This window comes from Pocillopora verrucosa, chromosome 6 (assembly GCF_036669915.1).
Source record: "Pocillopora verrucosa isolate sample1 chromosome 6, ASM3666991v2, whole genome shotgun sequence".
In the NCBI taxonomy this organism is placed as follows: Eukaryota; Metazoa; Cnidaria; class Anthozoa; order Scleractinia; family Pocilloporidae; genus Pocillopora; species Pocillopora verrucosa.
In genome coordinates this window covers 14,845,812-14,870,768 of record NC_089317.1, presented here as the reverse complement: position 1 = coordinate 14,870,768, position 24,957 = coordinate 14,845,812, and the positions used below count along the sequence as shown (strand labels likewise).

General features: G+C 36.6%; 2 protein-coding genes across 3 annotated transcripts in view; one reads left to right on the top strand and one right to left on the bottom strand.

Moving 5' to 3' along the window:
* Nucleotides 1–2,798, bottom strand: part of LOC131773575 (E3 ubiquitin-protein ligase TRIP12-like) — a 29,785-nt gene extending 26,987 nt beyond the window's left edge. Inside the window, exons 1-3 of the mRNA XM_059089520.2 lie at nt 2,656–2,798; nt 2,493–2,554; nt 1–69 (exon numbers count right to left, since the gene is read on the bottom strand). Coding sequence (XP_058945503.2) covers nt 1–69; nt 2,493–2,542 — 119 coding nt within the window. The 5' untranslated portion in view covers nt 2,543–2,554; nt 2,656–2,798. The remainder of the gene's footprint in view (nt 70–2,492; nt 2,555–2,655) is intronic.
* Nucleotides 2,799–2,892: 94 nt separating this feature from the next.
* Nucleotides 2,893–24,803, top strand: LOC131773565 (phosphatidylinositol 3,4,5-trisphosphate 5-phosphatase 2). Of its 2 annotated transcripts, XM_059089512.2 has the most exons (35): nt 2,893–3,205; nt 4,632–4,698; nt 6,901–7,042; nt 7,441–7,546; nt 7,970–8,110; nt 8,913–8,985; nt 9,692–9,721; nt 10,133–10,207; nt 10,717–10,800; nt 11,291–11,360; nt 11,614–11,682; nt 11,834–11,928; nt 12,667–12,769; nt 13,199–13,314; nt 13,814–13,897; nt 14,585–14,702; nt 15,128–15,230; nt 16,002–16,134; nt 17,106–17,205; nt 17,374–17,459; nt 17,547–17,628; nt 18,265–18,348; nt 18,723–18,790; nt 19,202–19,259; nt 19,563–19,663; nt 19,762–19,849; nt 20,407–20,506; nt 20,788–20,849; nt 21,383–21,412; nt 21,584–21,646; nt 22,065–22,083; nt 22,335–22,410; nt 23,094–23,126; nt 23,492–23,653; nt 24,087–24,803. In XM_059089512.2, exons 1-35 carry the CDS (start codon nt 3,072–3,074, stop codon nt 24,117–24,119), a joined length of 2,988 nt encoding a protein of 995 aa, XP_058945495.2. In that variant the 5' UTR covers nt 2,893–3,071; the 3' UTR covers nt 24,120–24,803. The 2 variants fall into 2 exon arrangements, with proteins under 2 accessions (XP_058945495.2, XP_058945496.2); XM_059089513.2 differs by lacking the exons at nt 2,893–3,205; nt 4,632–4,698 and having other exon boundaries at nt 6,973–7,042; nt 7,441–7,488.
* The last annotated feature ends 154 nt before the right edge of the window (nt 24,804–24,957 follow it).

Here is a 24,957-nt window from a genome sequence, read left to right as displayed (position 1 = left end):
CTCTTGTTATCCACTTCCTTAGAAGTGGTTTGATTGGTTGATCCTTTCCTTTTTCCTTGTACTTTGTTTCTGTTAAAAAAAAAATACTAGCAAATCAATTAAAAGCATGAACTACAAACTTGCATATTGCAAAAGACATACAAATCATCTTTAGCAGCCATATGACTCCATGGGTGTAAGGTGTGGTCCATCTGTATCCTTGATTTACCAAACTTCATTGTTTGGTTGGTGGTGGATTTGGTAATGTATGATATTGAGTTTGCAAAAATGAAGGTGAAATTAGAATAAGGGATAACATTGAGCCACAAGATACAAGCATGTATCTCAAGGAAGCTTTCAATAAGGAATAACATTGAACCACAAGATACAAGCATGCATCTTGAGGAAGCTTTCAATATAGAAAAGTGGGTTTCCTCTAATGGAGAACTAAATGAAGAAGAGCACATTTTTTCTAGCTCAGTGGGATTGTGTTTTTAGTGTGTGGGGAGTTTCAAGCACTGCGGGAGAAGCAGAGCCACATTAGTGAAGTAAAGATTTCCTTCTTCTAGCAAGGTAAAAAGTCTTCCAAAAAGTGCTTTTTTTTCAAGCCACTCAATGCAAAAGAAGGAAGCCTGTGTTTTTCTTATTGTTATACTTAATTTCTCTTTCCCTTTGACAAGTACATGTCTTCAAGTAAGGTTAGGTAAGGTCAAGTAAGGTAAGTACATGTAAAGCTAAGATTTTGAGCTGACATTCTATCTATTGTTTAGCTATTGTGATAATGCCTGGCATGGTTGCCGCTCATAGGGTTGGAATTTGTGCCATGAACCAATTTGCAAAGCTCCATCATCTTTAATGTACCCATCATAACATGATATTCAAATGCAATTAGACAAATCTGCTAATCATTTTCCTCAGTGCTTAAAAAAGTTAAAAGTAAAATTTTTGCAGTTTAAATTCCTTTAAGCTCCTGTTTTGTTGAATTTTTTTTTATGAATTCTGGTCAAAGTAAACATTAAGATGAGGAGGAAATACTTTTTGTGTGATGTGGTGTTCAAAGCTACCTCTGTTGTAATACAGCTGTAAAAGTCCAATCTGGTTGCAAATTTTGCAGCAAGAATACAAATATGGTACACGTAACCATTTCATTTGAATATAAGCAAACCACTACTTGGTGGTCATGACTCTTACAGCATCAAAACTGTTTACAAATACAACAAACAGCCAAATGAATAATAAATTAGGAGGCTTTTCTTCCATGATAGCCCATATGAAAGTTAATCTCACTGCACATGCACACAGGTACCCATTTAGCTTTTTCATCAATGTATTTAAAAAAATTCAGTTTAAATTTTGCCTAAACACTCTGAAGCACCTAATTTCACCCAACTGTGTGTCTGATGTTAAATAACTTAAACCTTACTTGAAGACATTTTCCTTTATAAAGATTTCCCAAATTGTATATCCCTTTAAATCACTGGCTGAAAAGTCAAGAAGGTGCTAAGAAAATAATCTTCTCAAAGCAGTTCAGCTTGATTACCAAACAATCCCCTGGTATATTGCTCAGGGAATATCACGCTTTTCTGGTGAAATGTGTGAAATTGTTGTAAAGTTTCCTAAAGTTAAGGAGTGCTTTTTCACATCAGTGCAGAAAATGTTTCACCATTCTTCAATTAAGGCCTATGTAAACAGTACTGCCATATTTAGATGGTAGAGCTACACAAACAAGCATCATTTGAAAATTATTTGCAATTCACATGCACTACAATACATCCAATGAGCATCAAATTTGTCACAATTTAGGAATAATTACAACAAGGATATTACTATGGGGGAAATAAATAGCATCTTGGCTGAGTTCTCATGCACATGAGCCTAGTCAATGATGTGACTGTCTATCATGTTTACAGTATAATCAATAACCTCAACACACATTGCAAGTCTCTTTGTTTGCGATCACAAAAGGTACTAAACTTTGTCGATATGACTTTGACATGTGCTGCTAACGCACATGCATGCCTTGATAGGACCAGTTCAAACATCAATTCAGTTTCAACTGCGATTACTAACGAGGCGTCCTAAGGCCCTAGGTTCATAGTTAAAACTGTAAGAGTTAATCCTTTAAACATGTGTTTAGGAGGCACAGAGGGATTACCTATTTCAAACTAATTACACTATGTTGCGGTTGATGTTTGTGTAGTTCACATTGTTCAAGGAACACAAACGCAGGTAATGTAGCGCTTAATTCTTGCAGCAGAAACTAAAATTGCTGTTTGAAAAATGTGAACGAAAACGGTAGCAAAGCCCCATTACGATATTTATTCATCATGCCGGTCATTGTCCTAAACTGAGCTGTAAAATTTCGCTCAAACGTAGAGCCATTGCGGGCTCAAAAGCCATCTAAAGGATACATCTGTTTTCATATCCTTTACGCTATTTCAGTCAATAGATAACTCTAACGTTTTAAAAATAAACTCCTAAAAAGATTTTCAATGAAAACAAATGAAGCGAACCTTTTTCCACGGGTTACCCCTTGCCCTTCTTGTTCAGAACAATCATCCATCCATGTAAGAACCTAACCAGACAGGATGAATAGATTAGAAAGTGAAGGAGACGCAAAGCTTGAAAATGAAAGTGAATAACTCTTCAATTCATGTAAATTCAAAGTCGATGTACCTGTTTATTTATGAACCTTCCTTCTGACTTGTTTCCTTTGTTTCCCAAGCTGTATCTTATCGCCTACGACCTGTTCTTACCACACTTGCGATATATGAAACACAAAACTTCTCAAGACGGAGCAAGACGACAACAGCAAGGGAAGATAGATCCAGCGGTATACCTGTAAAGTAAGAATGTGAGTCGATTTATGCCACCACGAAAAGTCATTTCATATTTCCTATTTCACTTGAACCCTGGGTAGACGAATTGCAGTAGTCCTGAAGAGGAAGTGCAATGTTGTGGATTCAAATATTGATTAAGCGTAAACAAAGCCCTCAAATTGGTTTCATGGCATAATTGATACTATTGCCTAGAGGCTTAGAGGTCCAAAAGTTTCTAACAGGAAGTGAGATCGCGCCACTGCTGCCTTTCTCATGTCATTTCCTTGGCACCAACCAGACATTAGTAGGATTCGTGCAGAGGAATTGTTGCTGAGCACGAGGAAAAATGGCTCTTTTATTATACGAGACAGCGAAAGCATTTCTAATGCACACGTCTTGTGTCTATTGTAAGTATCTTTTGATGTTGAAAGTCACATTTTTGTTGATGTGCTGCAAGTATAGTATTACGAACCGCTGTCACATCACTGCAGGAATTAGCAAATCGATTATTGTACTAATTCGTCGATAACCTTCCTGATAATCTAAACAGAGACCCAGTTCCTGACCTGAGGTTCCTTCAGATTGAAATTAAAAAAAAAAACTGAACATTCACCACTCTAGCACTAAACATGATCGACTTTGAATACATCACTATTAACAAGACCTCTGCTCATTGAACATCCTGCAGAACCAACCATAATCGATTTTCCATGAGTGACAATTTAGAGATTCAAGATTAGGATAGACTCCTCTGAAGAATAGTCAATATCCTGCAAAACCTGCAATTGCTCTGACGAAGGGCTAATGCTCAAAATGTCAGCTTTTTTACCCTTTACGGTGGCCAATTTACGTTTTCAACTCAGTTGTTAACACTAAATTACCAGCTATACTCTGCCACCGACGTAGCACCACAGTTTCTTTAGAAACTTACCCCCCTTAAAACCTGCAAAGGACTGTTTTGCGACCTTGACCCCCTAACAGCGACAAGTATCTAATTTCTGCTTACAACATCACTCCTAAATCAAACATTAAGGTCATTAGAATAAAAGAAATGATTACTAATAACTGTAAAACTATAAAGAGTGAATAGACAGAGAACTCCTTACATGTACCTGACTCTCGTCTTCTCGGATGGGACGTAAAACCATAGGGTTGGGGTAGGAGACATTAATTTCCCACGCACAAGATTACTGTGTGGTGGATGTCCTCCCCTAGGGTGGGATGGGTGGTTAATATTTATTGGGGTTGAATATCAATTGGGACATCATCTTGTTTTCTTCTCCAGTTGCCGATACTATTCTGTACGTGTAACAAAATTTCAATAAAGATAAAGACTCTGATGATGACTATTGACAACAGTTCCCTTCAGTACCACTCAGCTCAGTTATTCTGTATAGTCGAGCTTCCTAACTTTTTCTGAGTTGCCATGTGTGATCAACCTCCTCTTTGGTAGAAATTTTGCCCTATGAAACTTATAATTCTATATTGACCGTAAAAACACCCTGTAGTGCAGAGATTTGTATGAGGGCTTTTAGTTACTTGGAGCTGTGTAATTTTCTTGTGGTCTGCCAAGTTGCATATTGGATAGATCACTGACGTCAAGAGAATTTAAAATCTAAAAGCTGATTTGTAAGGTCTTACTTATGTGCCAATAAATAAATCAAATAAATGCTTATTTTTCAAACTTTCTATGGGAATTTTATGCCAGAAATGAGTAAATTATACTACTTTTTAGAAAAAAATGCATTAGAAATTGCGATACAGAAAATATCATGTAACTTTTTACATAGCTCATTTTATTAAGATCAGTTGTCTGGTTGTATCTTTTGATAGGCATGAGGGGAGAATCCACCACTATAGAATTTTGAGAAATGAAAAGAATGGCAACTTTTACATGCAGGTCAGTAGATGACAGAGTGTGCAATGATCATGTTTTTTAGTGAGAAAGGAGTCATTTGTTATGCACTACTTTCTCTCTATGATATCATTATAACATTATTTTGTTTTACATTATGGACATTAAAAATTGACTCGGCTCCAGCTAATGGTTTTGGAAAGTTAAAATGTGTTTGACAAGAATTCAATTAATAAGAGATGGTGGGAACTCTTCTGCACCCCTCAAAGGAGATCAACCAACAGCCTTGATAACCTACCCATGCAGCAGAAAATTGAGGAGGTAATCAACCAGCTGAACTCCGATGAAGCCCTTAGAGTGGAAAAAATCCCCTCATAGCTTTACAAAGCAGAGGAGCACCTCACTATCCCCACCTTGATTTGATTGGAACTGGAAGTGCTCCAACAGTCCAACAAGAGCAGAAATATCAAATATAGAAACTACTGTGGTACAGTACCTCCCTCCATTTGTTTGATGGCAAAAAACTGGTACACATTCTTCTCAACCATTTAATCTCTGCTATCTATGAACCTGAAACTTGACCTGTACACTGTGTTCATCTCCCTTACGAAAGGGTTTGGCACTGTCACCTATTAATTCCTTGTGTGGGACATCCTAATTTATGCTTAGTTGTCCAGGAAGTTGGTCAACTTGATATACTCTTTCCATGAGAATGTGACATTGTCAACTGCAACGCCTTGTGGAAAATCTTCCTGTAGATTGGCTGCACATGCCCTCGGAGGTTTGTTAACTTCCTCTGTCCCTACTTTGAAGGATCTCAAAGGTCAGAGGTGGGAGGAAGGCTGCTTTTGCTAACCTACCTATGCTGCCTTACGATGGGGCTCTACTGTGGCATACAGATCACGTGCAAGCACAAGAATTGCGAGCACAAGGTGAACTGGAACTGGGCCTGGAAATTCAGCAATGAGGACACCCTGTGCATCACCAAAACCTCTAGAATCAGCATGTGTAGAGAGAACATGAAATTTGTGGCATACATAACCAGGATGCAGAATGATGTACCCAGAAAATTATGTGCCCTGCCCATCGAAGTGGCCAAGCAAGTTACTGGTGAAGACTAGTAAAAACTGCAGGTGTCAAGGCTATGCAGTTTTGCAAAGCAATGTATAAGAAGACTGACCTTAACAAGTGGATTCACAATGGCTTTGAAAGAGGCCCACACTCTTCAAGCATGGTAAAATCACACACAGGATGAAACCCTTATGATGATGATGATGTTGATGCAAGTCCGCCATAATTGGCACAAAGATGTTATTTTCTAAAGCAACAGACCATGAAGGATGATGAAATTGAGCCTGAGCTGGGATCTTACATTTATTACATTGGTGTTTGCATGGTGTTAACAGAATTATTACCACCTTCTGGAATGATTAGTCTTCACAGTTCCCCATTGAAGAGGATTTTTGGATACCATGAGAGGTCTGGAGGGAAAATCAAATCAAGAAAGGATAGTATGGAATAGGAAAGGATAAGTTATTGTTAGGAAGTATTCAACCTTGATGCTCCACCACATTAAGGTCTTATTTCTTTGGGTATTGTACAAAAGACTCATGAACAGTTAGAGTAGCAAATGTGGAGGACGTTGTTTATGCCCCCCGTACTCTCCAGCATTTTTAAGAGGCATTGTGACCACTCAGGAACAAGAGATCCACTTTTAGAAGTGTTTGTGTAACTAACAAGTGGAGACACATCTTAAATTTATAATCAAATGTGCCAGCATTTTCAGTTTGTAATATTAGACTTAGTTTAAGGATCTTCTAGCTTGTATTTAGTTTTCTCTTCAAGTTATTATGAATCCTAGTGGTAATTAGCATTCAAGGATCTTTTGTTATCTTGTGCATATCCTGTTGCAGATTTATGTGTTTGTACATGATTGTATATAAATGAACAACAGCTATGAACATTCTCTGTTTCAAGAGGCAAGAAGTTTCCAAAGGTTAAAATTTGAGGAAGACTATGAACTTTGGGGTACAGATGATGTGTAAGGGCAAATATGCAAGCCTAATGTGTGTTATTTTGTTTATTATCCTTTAAATACTTTTACTGTGTGTATGATGCTTTGTTTGCAAAAAAGCTAAGCAAGAGCATTACAGGTCACATGATGCATTTAGACTGACTAGATGCAAGCAGTCAAATTTGATTAAAAAATATCAGTTGTTATCTGAACATAACTTGCTTTTATTTTAGGCAGTTCCTGGGGTGTCTCCTCAAGGTTTCAACAAGTTAGAAGACTTGGTCACATTTTATAGTCAGGGAAATCAGGGTCTGCCATGTGAGCTGAAGCACCCTGCTGTGCCAGAGGATAAAGATGTCATGGATGATGACACTGGTAACACATTGATGAGTTACTTCTGTAGTTGTTACCTTTTAGTAAAGATATCCTTTGCTCTCTGTTATATAAGATCACAACTCAAAAATGCCCTATGGAATCACTGAGTTGGTCTGACTCATTCACTTCTCACATTATTTGTTTCAAGCATTCAAGTCAAGAAAACAGTAGGAAAATTGAGAGTTCTGATAACCTAGATGCAAGATGATGCAAGGCCATGTTAATAAGTGACATATCAGTTAGCACTTACAGCATTGTACACAAATTCTATGGCTTGCCATAAAGGATGGAATATTTACCTGCTTGAACTTAAGATCAACTTTCATGTCAATTGATTTTAAGATTATCATCAAGCTTAAGAATAAAGCTTTAACTTAGTATGTTTTATAAAATTTCAGATGATGAAGATGATGATCTTGATGAGCCAGATGGGAAACAGATTGGAAGTGAATATGAGTTCCCCCCTCAATTTATGCCTAATATAGATCAGTTAGACTCAGGAAGGTACTTTGAATTGCAGTTAAATAACATAAACATACTTATATATTGCATCTTAGAGACCTCTCATTTTTATCTAATATAAACAGAGATGTATCTGTTTTGTCTCTCAAATGCATAAGGTGCATAAGATCTAAATGAAGCATTATTAGTCAGTGATGATCATTGAATTGTCTTCTTTGCTGGGACAGAGGCAATCTCTACACCTGGGTTCCTTCCTCATGCCCCTGGAGTAGAGTAGAAAAAAAGGACCCTAACAAAAGAGCCAGTGATTAGTGATAATTGTATTTTAAAATAAAAGATTAAAATAATAGTCGTAACTAATGATAATTTAAGTTCCTTTATTAGTCATTCAGAGTAAATTGTTAGCCATAATTCATTGTCAAGGCTAATTCTATTCTATTCTAAGGCTAATTCTAATCTTGTCAGGTCAGGTGAAGGATTTACACCTGCTCTCAGTATGTATCTTGGAAGTGGGATAAGAAAGGACATGGAGGCAGCTGCTAGAGGAAAACTTGATTTGGAAGAAATGCAACAATTGCTTGCTAAAAGTTCCACTAGTCTGATTGCGTAAGTTGGTTTGCATAATATTTTTGACAGCATAATAATTGAATCAGGATAAAATGCAGTTACTGTTACTAATAATATACTAATACCCTATTCACACCAGCAAAACATGTTTTGTTAAACTTGTTTTACTGAATGAAAATCATAAACAGTGAACTGAAAAAAAGTTTCCCATAGGATTCAAGTATTAGCTAACTTGTATTTCCAATGTGCTATATTTTAAGTAAAAACATACAACAAAACAGCTTTAAAACATGTTTAAACTTTAGTGTGAACAGAGTATAAGTTTTTTTTTGTTTTTAACAAAATGCTTAAAATGAAACTATGTGTTTAATTATTTACTGAAAGGCTCCTGGATCCATTGTGAAGGTTGGAAATCTGGTCATTTGGGGAGTTTTTCTAATGAAAACATAATGTTTGTACAAATAAACAACTCCACCTCTCCAAGAGGTCTCTTCCTTTTATCTCATTTTGCTTTTGAAGAAAAAACTCCCTCAAAAGTTCACTGCAGCTGTATATTACAATGACTGGTTGGTGTTAAAATGGGACTTTGCCTTACTTGACAAACATGACATACAGTATTACTTTTACTTTACAATGAGTGTAAACATAATGCAAAGTAATATCTATAACTAAGGTCAGGAGTTTGAAATGGGCTGCCTTTTTAAAGCATTTAGACTGTAAGTTGTTCTTGAATAATTCATTATTTCTATTGAGTAAGCATAAAATTGACTCAAAGAGTGCTACTTGTTTCCAACACCAGTGACCTTGCGTAATGAATAAATAATTTCCATTTTTTACACAGAGAATTGCAGTTTTTCTTGTCAAGAGTGAACATGCTGGAGAATGTTTTTAGTCTTGGAGACCAACATAAGCTGGTACATTATTTTTTAAAATTTTGTAAATTTATGCTCTTGTATAGTACTTCATAAAGTATTCTTCAGTAGATACACTCCAGTTAATTTTTTAAATTTTTTATAGTGGCTGATTCTCGATAACTTAGTGGACAACAATTCTTGAGCTCACCAATTTTGTTACCCTGGCAACTTACTATGTTCTAGGTCTCCCTGATTCTAAAGAATTTTCTTGCCATCTTCAGCATTGCATTTGCCAATGAATGATACCTTCATTGCACAATCCTGTAGTTGTAGGTGCTTGGTTTACTTCTAGACCTGAGTTTGAATTTCTTAGGCTTAAATCAAGATCAAGGGGACTGGAAAAAATAATATCGCCAGTGAAACAGAATTTGATGATAATTCATTGATAGCCAGAACCACTTGTTGACATGTAATATTATTGGTTTCTATAGCATGAGTAGTGGAACGGACTGGTACACATACCAGTTCTCTGATTTGCAATTTTTTTATCTCATAAACTCAGGAAGTAACATAAATATCTGAACACAGAAACTACAGTTTTAATCCCTTCATAGAATGAAAGATACCCAGGTAGCCTACAATTTCAAATTGTGAAAATTTGATAACAAAAATTTAGTAACATGGTAATTGGTGTTGAAGGTACAAATCCTTGAATGCTAAATACCTCAAGTAATTACTTTTGAAACTCTTAACTTTTTTGGTACAGAAATGCTCACTTCCAGAACATTCAGCAGAAGTAAGTAATTGTCACCTTCTATCATTTTGAAATGATGAAGAGAAAAAGATTATTGTTGACAAACCTTAAAGGTTTCAGAGGCTAAAGAGATTCCCTTCTGAGTTTTTCCTCATGGGAACTTGAATATAAAGAAAATTTTCTGTCACAATCCCTGTAATTGTCTGGGAATGCTAAGTAAACATGAATGATGCCATAAAGGAATGACTCCATATGGGAATAGATGAAAACAGAGTTTTTGGAATTCAAATGGGGTTTTACTAAGGTGGTTGTTAGTGAAGTGTTGATATCTGATAGCATGAATATAAATATACCTTTTCTTAGTTCGTAAACATTTCTGTTGTGATCTATATATTGAAGATTAGAGGTGTATCGCATTTTATGCTCTACAGTGGCTTGTCTTGTCTTAAATAGGAAGAGCCAACCTTCAAGTTGCTGATGGATCTCCTAGCAGAAAGCATTGCAGGAGCAAAATCATTACAAGCACAGGTGTGTTTGTTTAATGCAGTCTTATTCAGAATAGTCAATAGGTTTGTGGATCAGGGCATCCTGCAATGTTCAGTTGGTTGTTGAGTTGTTAATGTTTTTGTCAAGTTTAAGACTCTGAGAACCCAGAAATTCAGTTACTTTGTAATTTGGTGCTACTCTACAGAAGCATTTAGAAACATTTAGTCTGCAGATATACAATATTATGCCATAAATCTATAGTGCAGAGAGTTTCAAAGTATTGCTGATTTGAATTACCAGAATTTTTATTGAAATTATGTTGCAGTGACAGATTGGGCCAAAAAAATAGCATGAATTGTAGGATTTACATACTGCTATGTATGCACTTTGTCAGTTTCCACCATCAGCCAAACTGGTTTGTGTGGTTAACTAGCATGGGTCTAATCATTTGTAATAAATCTTCAAGGCTTTATCCCCAAAGCTTCTGATCTCAGTAATGCTGGCCAATTTACAAGATGTTTAACACTTGGACAAATGCTTTTCTTCCACAGGCTGTCAATGCCTTGAGGGAAGTAGCAAGTATTAACAGTGAAGAAGAAAAACAGGAACCTGAGCGTAAAACCCTGATCTTTGAGGTTAGTCTCTTAAGACTTTCTTTAATTATTTTGCCTAACTATTACATGGTATATACTTGTAAACAGAATGTACATATATTTCAGAAATGGAAGAAAACATCCTTATTTTTCTCCTTCTTGTTTATTAGCCCAGTCTCGACCGTAAATGGCTAATATATTAAAGTCCTCTCTGCCTTGTTTAGGTTAGAAGTCTAGTCTAAAGAAGAGACTGAGATATACTGCATAGGGCTTAAATTAACATAAATATGAACAAAGAATGAAATTGTCACCATTCAGGATTTGTCTAGCATGACAGTTATAAAGTTTTTAAATAGTGAAGCCAGTAGGCTCAATTTGAACCGCTTTCTAAGGCGCAGTCTCTATTTGTTGGTTCCTTTGCCATACAGCAGTTGGTAAGGGAAACTGTGGAAGTGCTTATATAACTCACAAACAATGAGTTGCATGGTTACACCATTTCACCTAATAAAGATGTTTTATTATACCAATCTAGGTTCTTACACAAGGAATGGCATCCTCAAGTTTTAAAAACAAAGTGCACATCTTGGTTAATTTTGCTGAAGGTAAACAGGGTCAATAGAATTGGAATAGAGAGTTTTTCACTCAGTTTTTGAATGTAATGATGAATTACAGCATTTCATCCTTAATTAAATCTTCGTGCACTAGAGCTTGGTGGAACTTGGTACATTGGGTTGGGAGTAATTACCAACAGAGCTTCAACCGTGGTATTGTTATCAAACTGCAAGTTATGTGTGTGTAGGTTTTAGTTGAAAAGAAATGCCTTAGATACTGTACATTGATAAAAATTTATTTCAGGCCGGATCTCCTTCTTGAAGAATCCAAATGATGTTATAGATGCAAACAATTCTTCTGATCAAAGCAGAGGTACAATTTATTTAGTGGAATCAATTTTAATAGTTGAGAAAAGTAATTTTGTAATCAGTGGTGATATGATATTTTTAGTCCACATTTTGTAGATATATAGCTTGTATTTAAATAGTGCACTGTTTCTGAAACTATTCTCTTTTTGTGATAGTTCTTCAGTTGGTTAAATCAAAAGATAATATAAAGAGATTGAGAATGAAGCTTGAGTCCAAACCTTCCAAGGACTTTGAGTTTGATGATGGCAAGGTAACAATTTTTGCCACTTTTCTTTTTTCATGTCTAGGAATCTGTGATGCTTTGAATAAACAGTATGATCACCCTTTCTGTTCTCTTCAATTACATATCTGCCTGTCAGACTACCTTCAACTTTTTGCTTTTCAACCTTCAACTCTACATGTACTCACATCAATTTTGCTGTTTTGCTATTTTTTAATGATTTACAGTGTTATATGAATCAAAAACAAAATAAGGCCTTAAGACTCATTGAAAGTGTTTTTATTACTTTTAATACTTAAAGTATGTGCAGGGAAGTTTTTGAAACTTCATCTTACTTTCAAGTTGATACTTGATACTCCAGCCTGAAATAAATTTTTATCAATGTACTTGATACTTGGCTAACTGAGCCCTATCTTGCCTCTTGGGATTGTCTACTTTGATATTGCACAAAGGAAAAATATATGAAGTGGACTTACAAAGTTCATAATATTTGATACTTGTTAATGTAGATGCAAAAAAATGGCAAAAGACAATCAAAACAAAGCAAACATGAACAATTAACACTCATTAACACTCAAACAAGACATTTAACAACAACCATTGTACCTCGCCAAATACCTTTGTGTCCTTTATTATAAGCATTTCTGTTATTGGTATAATATCTGCAATATTAAGAGTCTACCAAATGTTTATGCTATCTACATTTCAAGCACCTGCACTGTATTGACAAAGTGATGCATTGTTTCATTTGTTTCTCTCCATTTGCAGTCCCGTGAGCTGTTTTGTCAACTTGTGCAGCTGATGAAGAATCAGCACTCTAAAAGTGAACTGAAGACCCAAGTGAGAATCTTTATTGGGACATGGAACATGGGTAGGACATTTGTAAACTGTGATGTAAGCAATCCAAAGGAATAACTTATTTGAGGGGAAAACCTAACCTGGAGAGAAGTTTTAATAATTTATTCAGATTAAGTTTGATTTCTGACCCAAGCTCAATAATTTAGGTTATGTAGTCTAGTGTCTGATGTAGGTACAAAAATTTAGTAATCTGATCCATTTCTGAAGCTACTGTAACTCAAACCATTTGTTTAACTTTGTTTTAGATACTACATTTTAAAATTCTGGACAAAGAATTGCAATTCATCTAACAAAGACTACATAATCTTAGGAGTGTCCAACTGAGTCTGAAGAGTCTGGCATGCTCTTGACATCATAGACTCTCAAGATCTTCCTCTTTTCGCAAAATAAAATAAGAGAAGTCATTTGGGTAAACATTAATTGAAGATGCCTCATTTTTCAGGTAATGCAAATCCTCCTCTTGATATCAAATCCTGGCTCAAATGCCAAGGTAATGGCAAGACACTGGATGAAGCCATGACTTTCCTTCCTCATGATATCTATGCAATTGGAACACAGGTATTTATGCACCTAAAATGTGTTATCAGGCTGGTGAAAATATTATTTGATTTATTCCCTTACATTATCAGTGGTTGTTAAGGAAATCAGTGCATCATATATTTCAAACGAACTTTTACAATGAGATCATGTTTATAGATCCATAGACAGTATTTTGGTACCCAATGCCTTTTTACCCACAAAAAATTATGAGGGTTATGTACTTTTTTTATCATAGGTAGGACATTGAATTGGCGTCATATTTTGCATCTTTCTAGCTTAAGGATAAATAAACACTTGCAGAAAACTTAAATAAATAATTTGAGTATCAGCCCTTTAATTGAGTGAGGCATAACAAACAAAGCAAAATTTATATGCAAACTATTCATTGTGAACACACTAGGGGCTTTCAACAGAAATGATTTTAGCAGGATGCAGGATGCTCATCAAATGTAAATTTCAATCTTTCCTTGTACACAAGAGAGTTATTGTTTGTTTATTTTGCCAATTTTTTCTTTAGGAATGTCCTGTTAGTGAAAGAGACTGGATTTCCAGAATAAAAGATGACTTGAAAAAGTTCTATCCTAGCAAGGAATTCCACATGGTATGTTATTTCAGCTTTGGTTTGTCTTGCTGAGCACAAGAGGTAATGCAGATTCATTTCATCAGGGTGCACCTAGTGTGGGTGGAAGATAATCTCTTGGTTGCCGTGGCAGAAAAATGCAAAGGGGCTTCAACTCTTAATCCCAACGAGTTTGGGTTCTTTGTAGCAATCTAAACTGCCTTCTTATCCAGTGTGACATCACTGCATAGGGGCTTCGCCAACATGACATCCTATGCAGTTTGATATCATCAGTCTTTCTCTGCTCTGATGACCATGAGATGGAACATACAGACAGTGCTGTAGGACAAGAGTATTTTCATTCACTCTGATGAATGAGTAACCAATAAATTACTATGTCTTTCAAAGGTCTTATTTGTACCAGCTTTTGCACCAAGTGCAGTGTTTAGCAATGGTATCTATTTTGCACATGCTCAAAATTATCCAAAGACATGGAATTTGAAGGGGTTAATCTTCCCTTGGAGGGACTCAGTGATTATGTAGAGTTCTAAATTTCATAAGATGACACTAAGAAAAGGGTAACTATTCTATGAAAATGATTTTGAATTCTGGATTGCCAGTTGTTTCCTTTCCAACTTCATGCTCCAGCCCTATCTTGTTTGAAATCACATAGAGTATTGCATCCTTACCATAATTGCTTAGCCTGTTTTGTTTTTCTTATCCTTCTAGCTTGCTGTGTGTTCATTGTGGAGTATTCGACTGGTTGTATTTATTAATCAAGATCTGAAGAATATGATATCTCATTTACAACAGTCCAGTGTGAAGACTGGCATAGCCAATGCTCTTGGTAAGAACGTGAACTTTGATCATTGTCATTATATCGCTTATTTTCATTGTGTTGTGATACAGTCTGTGATGTTTTTTTTTATGATTTTATCTGTACTCAGTTATAGATTTTTATGTCTTCACTCAATGTAATCGATTCTTTTAATGTTTAGGGTGCGTCAGTTGTTTGACTATAGGCTTTAAGTGTCTTCTTAACTATATTTTTTGACGCACAGTAAATCTTGGGTAGCACATGGAAATTGTAATAGTGAACAGATATCCACTAAAGTGAACATGAATAGTGGTGGGTCTTAACAGGGCCAAGGAACAGTATATACTGATCACAATTATTGTATCAAGCCTGCGCTTTGGATTGAAAGTACTCAAACTTGTTAAAAACCATTTGTTCTACTATTGATCAATTCATCATCTCTCATTTTTTGACAGGAAACAAAGGTGGAGTAGGTATCTCTTTCTCTCTGGGTCCACTTTCCTTGTGTTTTATTAATTGTCATCTGGCAGCAAGAGGTACTCCTGCAAGGGTTCGGAGGTGACTAAGAAAAAAAAAACCATTTAGGTTTTTTGTCTTGAGATTTTTTTATTTCCATTAGATCTAAACCTTGACTCTTTTAAGATCTCTCAACTGACAGAATGGAACCTTCCTTGTGAAAGGAATGGAATGTGACATCATATGGACTTTTCTTCAGCCTGTTCCAGGCACTCGATGACTACAATTAATAGAACAAAGCGCGATGGTAAACGGCATTATAGTAGCGGAGGAGTGAAAAAACGAGAGAGGTTGGGTCATGTCGCGTAATGAACGACCCGCCCCACACCTCCCTCAGTTTCGCTCTGCCGCTACCATCGCGCAGTTCACTATTTGGCTTTGTTTTACTGATTGAACGCCTGGAACAGGCTAACTTTCTTTCAACTTCATTTTGACATAGTTTTGTTTGCATGGAGCGTTTTGTTTTCCTTGTACTTTGTGTCAGCTTATTGGCACAGCCTAAAAGTAATTGAAGTTGTGGTTGAGACAACTGAACCTTTGGTTGTTTCAAACAGTGTCTGTGTGATATCAATGTTTTGCGCTAATGATCTCTTTTACTTAACTTATTCATGTTAGTAACCTTACAAGACTAGGGGAGAGGGCGATATTGAAAGTGCTACCGCCTGAATTTAATAATTACTAAACTCTCTTCTAAAATACAAAAATCGGCTCGTTTTAGTGGTAATTTCTACAGAAAGTTCTCTCAATGTCACCTTGTGCCAAATTGATAAGAATAAGGTTGCAGTTATAATGGTCTTTTTGTGTTCATTGTAGGCGGAATCAGAATTTTCTTGATATTCTCAAGGGGCTCAATTTGGGTCAAAAAGGTGTATTTGGTATCACTCATCAGTTCCATCATGTCTTTTGGTTTGGAGATCTTAATTACAGAATAGATATGGATGTTCAGGTAAGGGAAAGAAGCTTTTGTCTTTCTCTTTTACCCCGAGGTTATTTCAGTTACTTCAAACAATGCAAGAAGGAAAAGTAACTAAGATAGAGATCCGCTATTTTGTATTTGCTTTTCCAAGTTATTCTACTCACAACAATGTCGAACAGAAACTGTCTTGTTTCCTTGACTTTCTGCCTTAAGATATAACTGAGGTAGTAAAAAGACTCTAGAGCTGGCTGTTTACAGAAATGTGTGAAAAAATAGAGTTTTGCAAAGAGCATTTTTTTTAACCAAGGCAGCCGTAATAACTTCTTACTAACCGAGCGTGAGGACCGTACTGTGGAATATTGGCCCGAGGTCGTGGTAGTACGGACCGAGGGCTGCGAGGTCTGTGCAAAAACGACCGAGGGCCAATATTCCTCAGTACTGCTCAAGCAAGCGAGGTTAGTAAGTAGTTTATTACATGACGCTCGGACCAAACATTTTTGTTTTTATTTTGCCGGCTTTGGCGAACAAGAATACGCGGCTTAGACTTATGACCGTTCATGGAAACGGTCTGTATGGCAAAATCCCGACCGAGTTAGAACCAATCAGAACGCTCCGATTTATCTTACTACTACCTTGCCATATTATAACCAGCCATATCTTATCAGGTTTAGCTTTGGAAATTTTCAGAAACAAAAATTATATGAGAATAGGAAATGTTCCTATAATATACTCTGAAGTGTCCATTGTTCAAATTATCAATCAAAGAACATTTTACCAGGGGTGTTTGAACTTAACCTAAACGGAAGTCTTTATCAGAGTCAAGCTGGAGTCAATCTTTAATAACAATCTTCCATTCAGGTTCTTGAAACGTCGGGTCACTTTCACCGGAAATAGTCCCATTGAGGACTTCCTTTGCCCAAATGATCATAGAGCACCATCATTGTATTTTGTGGCCTTCAGTACATATGTTCTGCGTCTCAACCTGCACTTCTTGTTTGTAGGATGTACTCAATGCTGTAAGAGCCAATCATTTTACTAAGTTGAGAGATCACGACCAATTAAGAACAGAGAAAGATAACGATGCCGTGTTTGTTGGATTCGGTGAGATTTGAAATAAATGTTCAACCTATCTAAAGTTTACTTAATATTTAATGTATACCACAAACACGCGAAGCCTTCTTTGAGAGGTGCATATTTCTGTTTTTTTTTGTTTTTTTTACCATTCGTTCATTTAAATCTGATTTCTGAGAAAAATTTTAACAATTTCAGAGGAAGAAATGATTACCTTTGCACCAACATACAGATACAAGAGAGGCAGTGATGAATACATCTGGGAGAAGACTAAGAGAACAGGGGTAATGTTTGCCTTGATACTGATACTACTGCTTCAATGATAATATTTAGAGATCTGAGATAAATCACCAACAATGGTCTTACTGCAGGTGCTGATTAATGTACCATCTTGGTGCGACAGAGTATTGAAGCATTCATATCCGCAATCTAAGATTTCCTGTACTTCATACGGTAGGTGTAGTCCTTGTCTAACATTCCCTGAATGCATACCCATCCCTCTCGTTCAAACGAGCTAAAATGATCGCAATCAGCGCGAATAGAGTTCGATTGTGTTCAGCAATCGAGGGAAATCCAATCCACTCACGTGTGATCGAACTTAATAGGACGTTCGATTTTCAACCTTTTGATTCTTGTAAAATTGGAGCTCAAAAGAAATGGCAAATTCTTAAAGGCTCCAGTACCTCAGAATATGCTCAGGACTGCAGCACGCGTTTTCTGTAAACGTTGAAATTTCGGAGAAATGGGTTCAATTAAATTCATAGCCTTAAAAGCATTAACGTAGTGGTCATGTCCAACGCAATCTAATGGACTGGGTTCGACTTGGTTCGATTTGTGCGATTTGAGCGAACATTCAATTTCCTAAATCCACGGTTAAAATGTGAGGATTCCTTGGTGAACTCTTGTGGGAAAAAAAAGAGTTCAGGCCAATTTATGTGAAAATTTTGCATTTATTTTAACACGTTGGTAGCCTTCGTCAGGGTCCCGTTTCAATAAGATTTGACAATAGATTGCTCTAAGGACAGCGCTGGCTTTCTCTACCATTCTCTTTCAAAGTGGTTGTGGCAACAAGTATTGTTGATCTTGTAGGTTGTGCTGCCACCATCAAATCAAGTGACCACTGGCCTGTCTTCTGTACTTATGATATGTCCCTACCATTCACTGTTTCACCTGGTAATTTTTACCTTTAAGTTACTACTTTGATTGACAGAGGCACTTGCATATTACACAAGCCATTGCTTGGAAATTTCATGTGAAGACTTGAAATAACCTAACTTGGCGACTCTAAGAAAGGTTAGGGATAAGAATATGCTCAACTTTACTGAAAACACTGATTTACCTTGACCAGTCGCCCATAATTTATAAACATGTTATAGGTAATGACGCGAACTAACGATTTGATTTTGAAATCAGCCAGTTTTCGTTTAAACAGCCAGTTGAGCCAAATGTTCAGTTAATGGCAGCGTATTTTCAGGAGCTAAGGTCATGGACCATTTCCTTCCTTCTTTAAACATGTTTGGATCATTTTCTTTGTTTTTTTTCTCCAGATCAAAGTCTTCCTAGGAATCCCATCTCTGGACAGTGCGTCATAAGGTTTCTTTGTATAAGCGCTATGGTAAGTGATCAGTTCTAACCTCTAAAAATCTTATTTAGTGATACTTGGTAACACCTATCGTGGCTATATTTACAAGTCCATTGTCATTTTTAGTTATGAACTGAAGGCTTCATTAAACCCTGTAGAAAAGTAGTTTAAAACCTATTGTTCACAACCAATGGTAGTAGCTCCGTTTTGGCGCCTAAACTTCTAGAAGGAGACTCGGCCACAAGAAGTTTGATTTTTTTTCGGTTGCCGTAAGCTTCATAACACAACTCTCTAAAGACAGAGTCCAAGCAGTCTTAATTGGGAGATTGTGACTGGGTTGTTGAATTAGTTGGAAAGAATTTGGTAACTGTGAGTGGGGAAGGTGTTTATGAATGTACAATGGCAACATATTGTGATTTCAGTCTACCCTTTTCGTCTTTACAGATCAAAACCACCAGCAAAACACAGTACTACGTGGAATTTCACTCCACGTGTTTGGAAGGTAAGTGAGAAAATTAACTTGATTGAGAGCGAGTTATGGAACCACAAAATATTCAATAATTTTAAAACAAACCAGAGAAACTAAATCAGAATTTTGGCCTTCAACGCTGGAAAATTAATTTTTTAGGCGATAAATGTGAATCGGAATGTTTGTGCCATGTAACAGACTACTGTTGTTGTACCAAACATTCTGGGGGCGTTGCAGGTCTACAGTATGATTGTTCAATCACTTATTCCACTTTTCTTGTTTTATCTTTCCTTGTGTGTTTGTTTTTCTTTCTTTTTTTTCTCGGCGTCGTAACAGAGATGATGAAAACAGAAAAAAACATGGTGATTGACTCGCCTAAATACCTTCAGGAGAAACAGTATGTTTTCCCCGCGTGGGGAAAAGAAGTTATCCCTCCAGTGAGTAGCACTCATCTAGTATTCTCATTGGTCAATTCATTCTGATAGTCCCGGATTCAATACCTTTGTAACATGGTAACCTTTGTTCCCTTACTCAGCTCCATCCCATAATATCAGATCATAAATTCATTGAAGAGCAGTATCTCTTGTTGGCCATCAAATCCGTAGACAACGACGAATCTTACGGTAACGTTCTGTTGTAAATATGTGACACTTAACTTTAAGTCATAATGATTAATTAACTTTCGAAGTTTGATGATGATGGGGATTTAGTTTCAATTTAGCTCTTGCATCTTATTGGTTGAGAGGGTGGCACAACGTTTTGGACCAATCTCAGCGCGCATCAAAGTGAAACCAAAGCAGTCCCGGATTATTTTTAATACTCAATTGAAAGATGCCCTACTAGGTTTTTATGTCCACAAGAACAATGTCACTCTTAGAATTATTTCTACTCAAAGGTTTGGCTTGGCACACAAATGCACAGTGGGCTATTCAGGACCGTGTTGTAATTTATAACACCAACATTTTTAAGCCATATAATGAACAACGTATCAAATTCGGCCCTTGCGTCGTTACTAGAAAATCTCAAGCCTTTGTCTACCTTACTGTTGCACGGTCAATTCGGTTAAGCCCTCACTTTAAGATTTTTCTCTAACGATCCAACTCTCGATTGATAAATAGTAAATTAAGGGAGGGAGTCGTAGTCTGCCGACATTTCTTGGGGAATAATTTTTTTTTTACAGGAGAGTGCTGCATTGCGCTCAGAACAATGGTAAATGTCATTCCTCAGAAGCGTAAGCATATCGTACTATCGCATCTGGGCGAGAAAACTGGAGAAATCAAGTAAGATTACGTCCTGCTCGTGATTTTAGAAGGATCTGATTGCTGTACACGTTACAATTGAGTCTGTATCTAAAATTAACTAACTTTATAATTCACGATTAACATTGTAACTTGGTGACATAGAATCTGTAATTTTAATCGATTTCTTCAAGTCTCAACAGTTTTTTTGGAAGAGGTACGTTGTCTGTCATCCCGAAATACAGCTGAGAACTTAAAATGATGTAGTTTTCTCTGTAGTTTTCTTTGTACCGGTGAAGGAATAAGTATCTGTTTCTCGGCAGCATTGAGATGCACGTGAAGCTTCCTGACAACAACAACACAAAGATGTCTTCACAGTCCTCTGGTAATGATTAACATTGAATTTAAAGCAGTTTTTTTACCTTCCGTTTGTTAGTGGAAGAACAACGTGTCGAGATTACGAATTTAACGGCATTAAATCAAAATAAACAGGGGAAAATGTCTGGGCGACAACCCGCTCATTTCTTGCAGGCAGTGTCTGATAGCGCTTTATTTGGAATATGACAACCCTCCTACAATCATAGCGAACCGTCTTGGATCAATTAAGTACAAGCACATGCAAAGTACACATCCTCCTTACTGTGCAATCGTTTTCCATTTTCAGTCTAACAGTGTAACTATGGTCTCGTGAGGTAACTGTTCCTTTTGTTTCCAAGAATATTTCCTTTGCGGAGGGGAGGGGAGTGGAACATCTTTAGATCAGCAATACTTTATAAAATCATAACATACCGTCTCATAACGAAGTGAGTATGCGCCCTCTAAGTGTTTTTCCAAGGTTTCGAAAAGATGCTTGTCTAAGATGGGTCACTACTGTTGTAAAAAGATGTTAAGTAACTAATGTCACTTTATTTCACCTAGATCTCATTAGCGAGGCTAATCTGGAAGAAAGTAAGTGTTTTACTTTTCTACTGAAATGCTTTGAAAATGACGGAGACTATTCCTCGAGTTTCGTAGCTGCCAGGTCCTTTGTCAATTGGTTACTGACTGCGGCGGCAATGAGAATGAGATGTATGGTGACAACTTTGTTATTAAAGATTGTATAATTCCTTTTACTTTTAGTCAACAGAAGAGGGTCAGTGAAAACGCCCCAGGTACCACAGCGCAAAAGCCTTGCGCCACAAGGTTGTTAACAGAAATGAAATAAAATATTTATGAATTACATAACTTAAATGTCCTCCGTAAAGGCTCTCTTCTCATGGGTTTCAAGAGGCTGCCGATGGTGAATGGGGCGGCTGTGACACATTCTGTAAATAGTCGGTCGCTCGCCCTAAAGTCAGCACTGAGTGCCTAGTCATTGATAGTTATCAATAGGTCATTGGGGGTCAGTCAGTAAGTTAGTCGGTCAGTCAGTCAGTCAGTCAGTCAGTTCAGTCAATTAGCTCGTCATTCAGTCAGCTTTTTTTTGGCAAGAATTCTGACAATCAACCTATTAGAAAATATTGGTGCCAGAAAATATTGAAGCGACACCAAGTTAAGCTTAAGATTTAATAACAGCGTCCACAAATACTAATTTTGGTTTTGTGATGATATTCTATTTCAGACGTGTTTTCGGCTGAAAAGTAAGTATAGTCTTACCCATCTTACAAATCTGTAAGTAACTATTTTCAGAATATGTTTCTCAATACTCAAACAATCTTACAATGTTGTCAAAATAAAATGTGCCCACTCGTCCTTTTGAAGCTTTTTATCATGCTCTAATTCTATACCGTACACCTCCACATTAATTTTCTTCGTAGCATCCATTCTTCTCTCACTGAGATCACTTACTTTCGGTTGAAAACATTTAACTTGGTTGTGTCTTTCTACCCAGGCATGGCCACCGTGGTGAGGATATCCCTCCAGTTATCCCTAAACGACATTCGGCCCCTCAGACAGACGACACAAAGGTTGGTTTTTTTATTTACTTCAACTTTATTCGTTTGCTTCAACCAAGCTTGTTTCATTTTCACCCTTAGTAGTACTGTGTGAGGTGAAGAGGGATTCGTAATGACCGGTTGTTTTATATTCGGATACTTTTCCATACGGTTAAATGTTACAGTGTCGGAGGTCAACTTTCTCTGAGGGTGAATTTTTGTTACACAGTGTTTTACGGTATTTTAAAAGCTCCTACCCGTCAAGTTTTCAGCTCTCAAATTTTTGTTGGATGAATAAATAATAGCCTCCATTTGGCGCGAAATATACACGGATGTTTGTCCCCCTACAGTATCTGTTCCGAGATGCGAACAGTTCTCTAACAACGAAGCTCGCGGAAAACTGTGTGCTTCGAGGACCCGATGATGTCTAAGGACTAATATACCAGCATGTTTTCGCGGCAAATGGAGGCTATTGTGTTTATTATCTTTCAAATATTTTTGCAACGCGTATGAAAAAAATATTTTACGAACGTCTTACTGTTCACTGGATAAGGTTTGAAAATTGGGGAATATCACCTAGGGAATATTCTCGGATACTCCCCAGTTTTCAAAAGCTGAGGCATATTCGGTCAAGTGCTACGTTTAGACCAATCGCGCACAAGCAAAAATAGTTGATAGATGGTGATCATTTTTAACGACTACGATCTTTTTTTCAGGCGCCCAGGGAACCACCCCCATTACCCGTCAAGGTATATACCTTTCTTTTGATAAATCAGAGCGGAAGGTCATTCTGTAGAGTTTATATGATTGTTTTATGAATAGTAAAATTTGTAATGGTTGTTCTAAAATTCTCTCTAAGTCAAGAAAGTTGCCTTTTTTTCAACGAAGAGAATTGAACACGCTGCTCATCGAACAAAAACTAATTGATTTCTTTTCTCTTTTTAAGTCACGTTGTATCAACATATATAACACCCTAACCGCCTGATTTCATCATATCCCACAAAGGTATCCTGGCGACCATTGCAATTGACAAAATTTAACGTATTTGAATATGAATTTCTTGCTGTATTTATAGCATCCTCTGCCATCAATTCTCTTAACTTTTCTGTAATAGAAATCTAAACCCAAAACAGTTGAACAGATAATGGACAGAATCGGACTTCCTCAGTTCACAACCAACCTCATAAACTTTGGCGCAGATAGCTTGGAGCTTCTCTGTCAGTTGTCGGAACAAGAATTGTTAGAAGCCGGTATTCCCAATGACTATCATAATATGGTGAGATCAGTTTGTATTTAAACGTAATTAAATACTGTGAAGTATTCGCAACCTCTCAAAGTCGGTATGTGTGTGTGTTTCTTCTTTTTTGCTGTACGTTTACATGACGAAATGGATGTTTATCCGATATCCGAGCAAAAATAGATTTGACAGGACAACCTGACCGGCGCCTACCAGGAAATTGTTTCGAGCCTTCCATCTAAGGCATCTTATCCTATGAGATTTAACCCCATGCGGCTCAATGCAGAGATTTATGTGGCATAGTCAGCGTTTGCTAACAGACTAAAATGCCTAAAGATCGTCTTTCACATAAAGTTCAAAGAAAAGGATAACAATGTGACGTTGAACTGAGGTTGGTCGATAGTGAACCCTATAATAGACTGTTCAACTGTAGCACAAATGGAAACTGATGTGTCTTGCTGTTCTCTTTCAGATTCTTGGTGCCATCAAGAAATACGCAAATTAATTGGATGAGTATTCATGACTTCAACTTGACAGTCCTACACTAGTTCAGTAAATTGGAAATAGTTCATATATTAGGAAACGTGACTCATATTCTGTCATCTAATCTTGCTAGCCATTACATTGATACCATAACTGTTTTAAAATGTGGAAAGGACTCCACAAATACATATCTAGGGTTAAATTGTAATTATTTGATGATTGTATAAAAGAGTTTTCATTGCTTGTGATTTCCCAAGAGCAATTGCAACTGGCGTCTTTGGTTGGAGAGCAAAGCCATTTTTACCAAAGACATTATTGCAAATAGGTTTAGTTTAGTTGTGTAACGTGATTTCCCGCAGGAAGGACATTTTTGTAGAGAAAAAAATTTGAAATAGCTATTCCATGTACCAGTTCATGTTTTTTTTTAATCTAAAATAAACACTGGATTTGTTATTTGAATCTATAAATTTTATGGGAGACTAGACTATTTTTGTATAAAATTTGTATCTTCATTTGTGACAAGAAGAAAAACTTTTCATTTTCTTTTTTTCCATTTATATATATATATATATATATCTATACACTAAATAGTTTTGTGATTGAAAAAGTGGAAATCAAATAATTACATAGAGATATTTTGCAGGTCGTGTTAACAGCAGGTCAAATTTATTCTTATATTAAATAAAAACCAGTTTTGAGACATGTGTATGAGTTGTCAAGCCTTCACAAATAGCCTCGACTAGTCATCGGGAAAGACTGTCAGAACAGTAAGAATAACTGTTCAACGAAGTAAGGCGAGGTGCTGGAATGAAAAAGCAAAAAGTGAAGAGACTTACAGTCTATCAGCTATCGTGAAAGGA

What these genes read in the sequence shown, in the direction of transcription:
- LOC131773565 (XM_059089512.2), top strand. Translation starts at nt 3,072, where the DNA reads ATGTCATTTCCTTGGCACCAACCAGACATTAGTAGGATTCGTGCAGAG. An exon ending in CAAAATCATTACAAGCACAG is followed by an intron (nt 10,208 to 10,716) that starts GTGTGTTTGTTT and finishes TTTCTTCCACAG; the next exon opens with GCTGTCAATGCCTTGAGGGA. An exon ending in AGACAACGACGAATCTTACG is followed by an intron (nt 19,850 to 20,406) that starts GTAACGTTCTGT and finishes TTTTTTTTACAG; the next exon opens with GAGAGTGCTGCATTGCGCTC.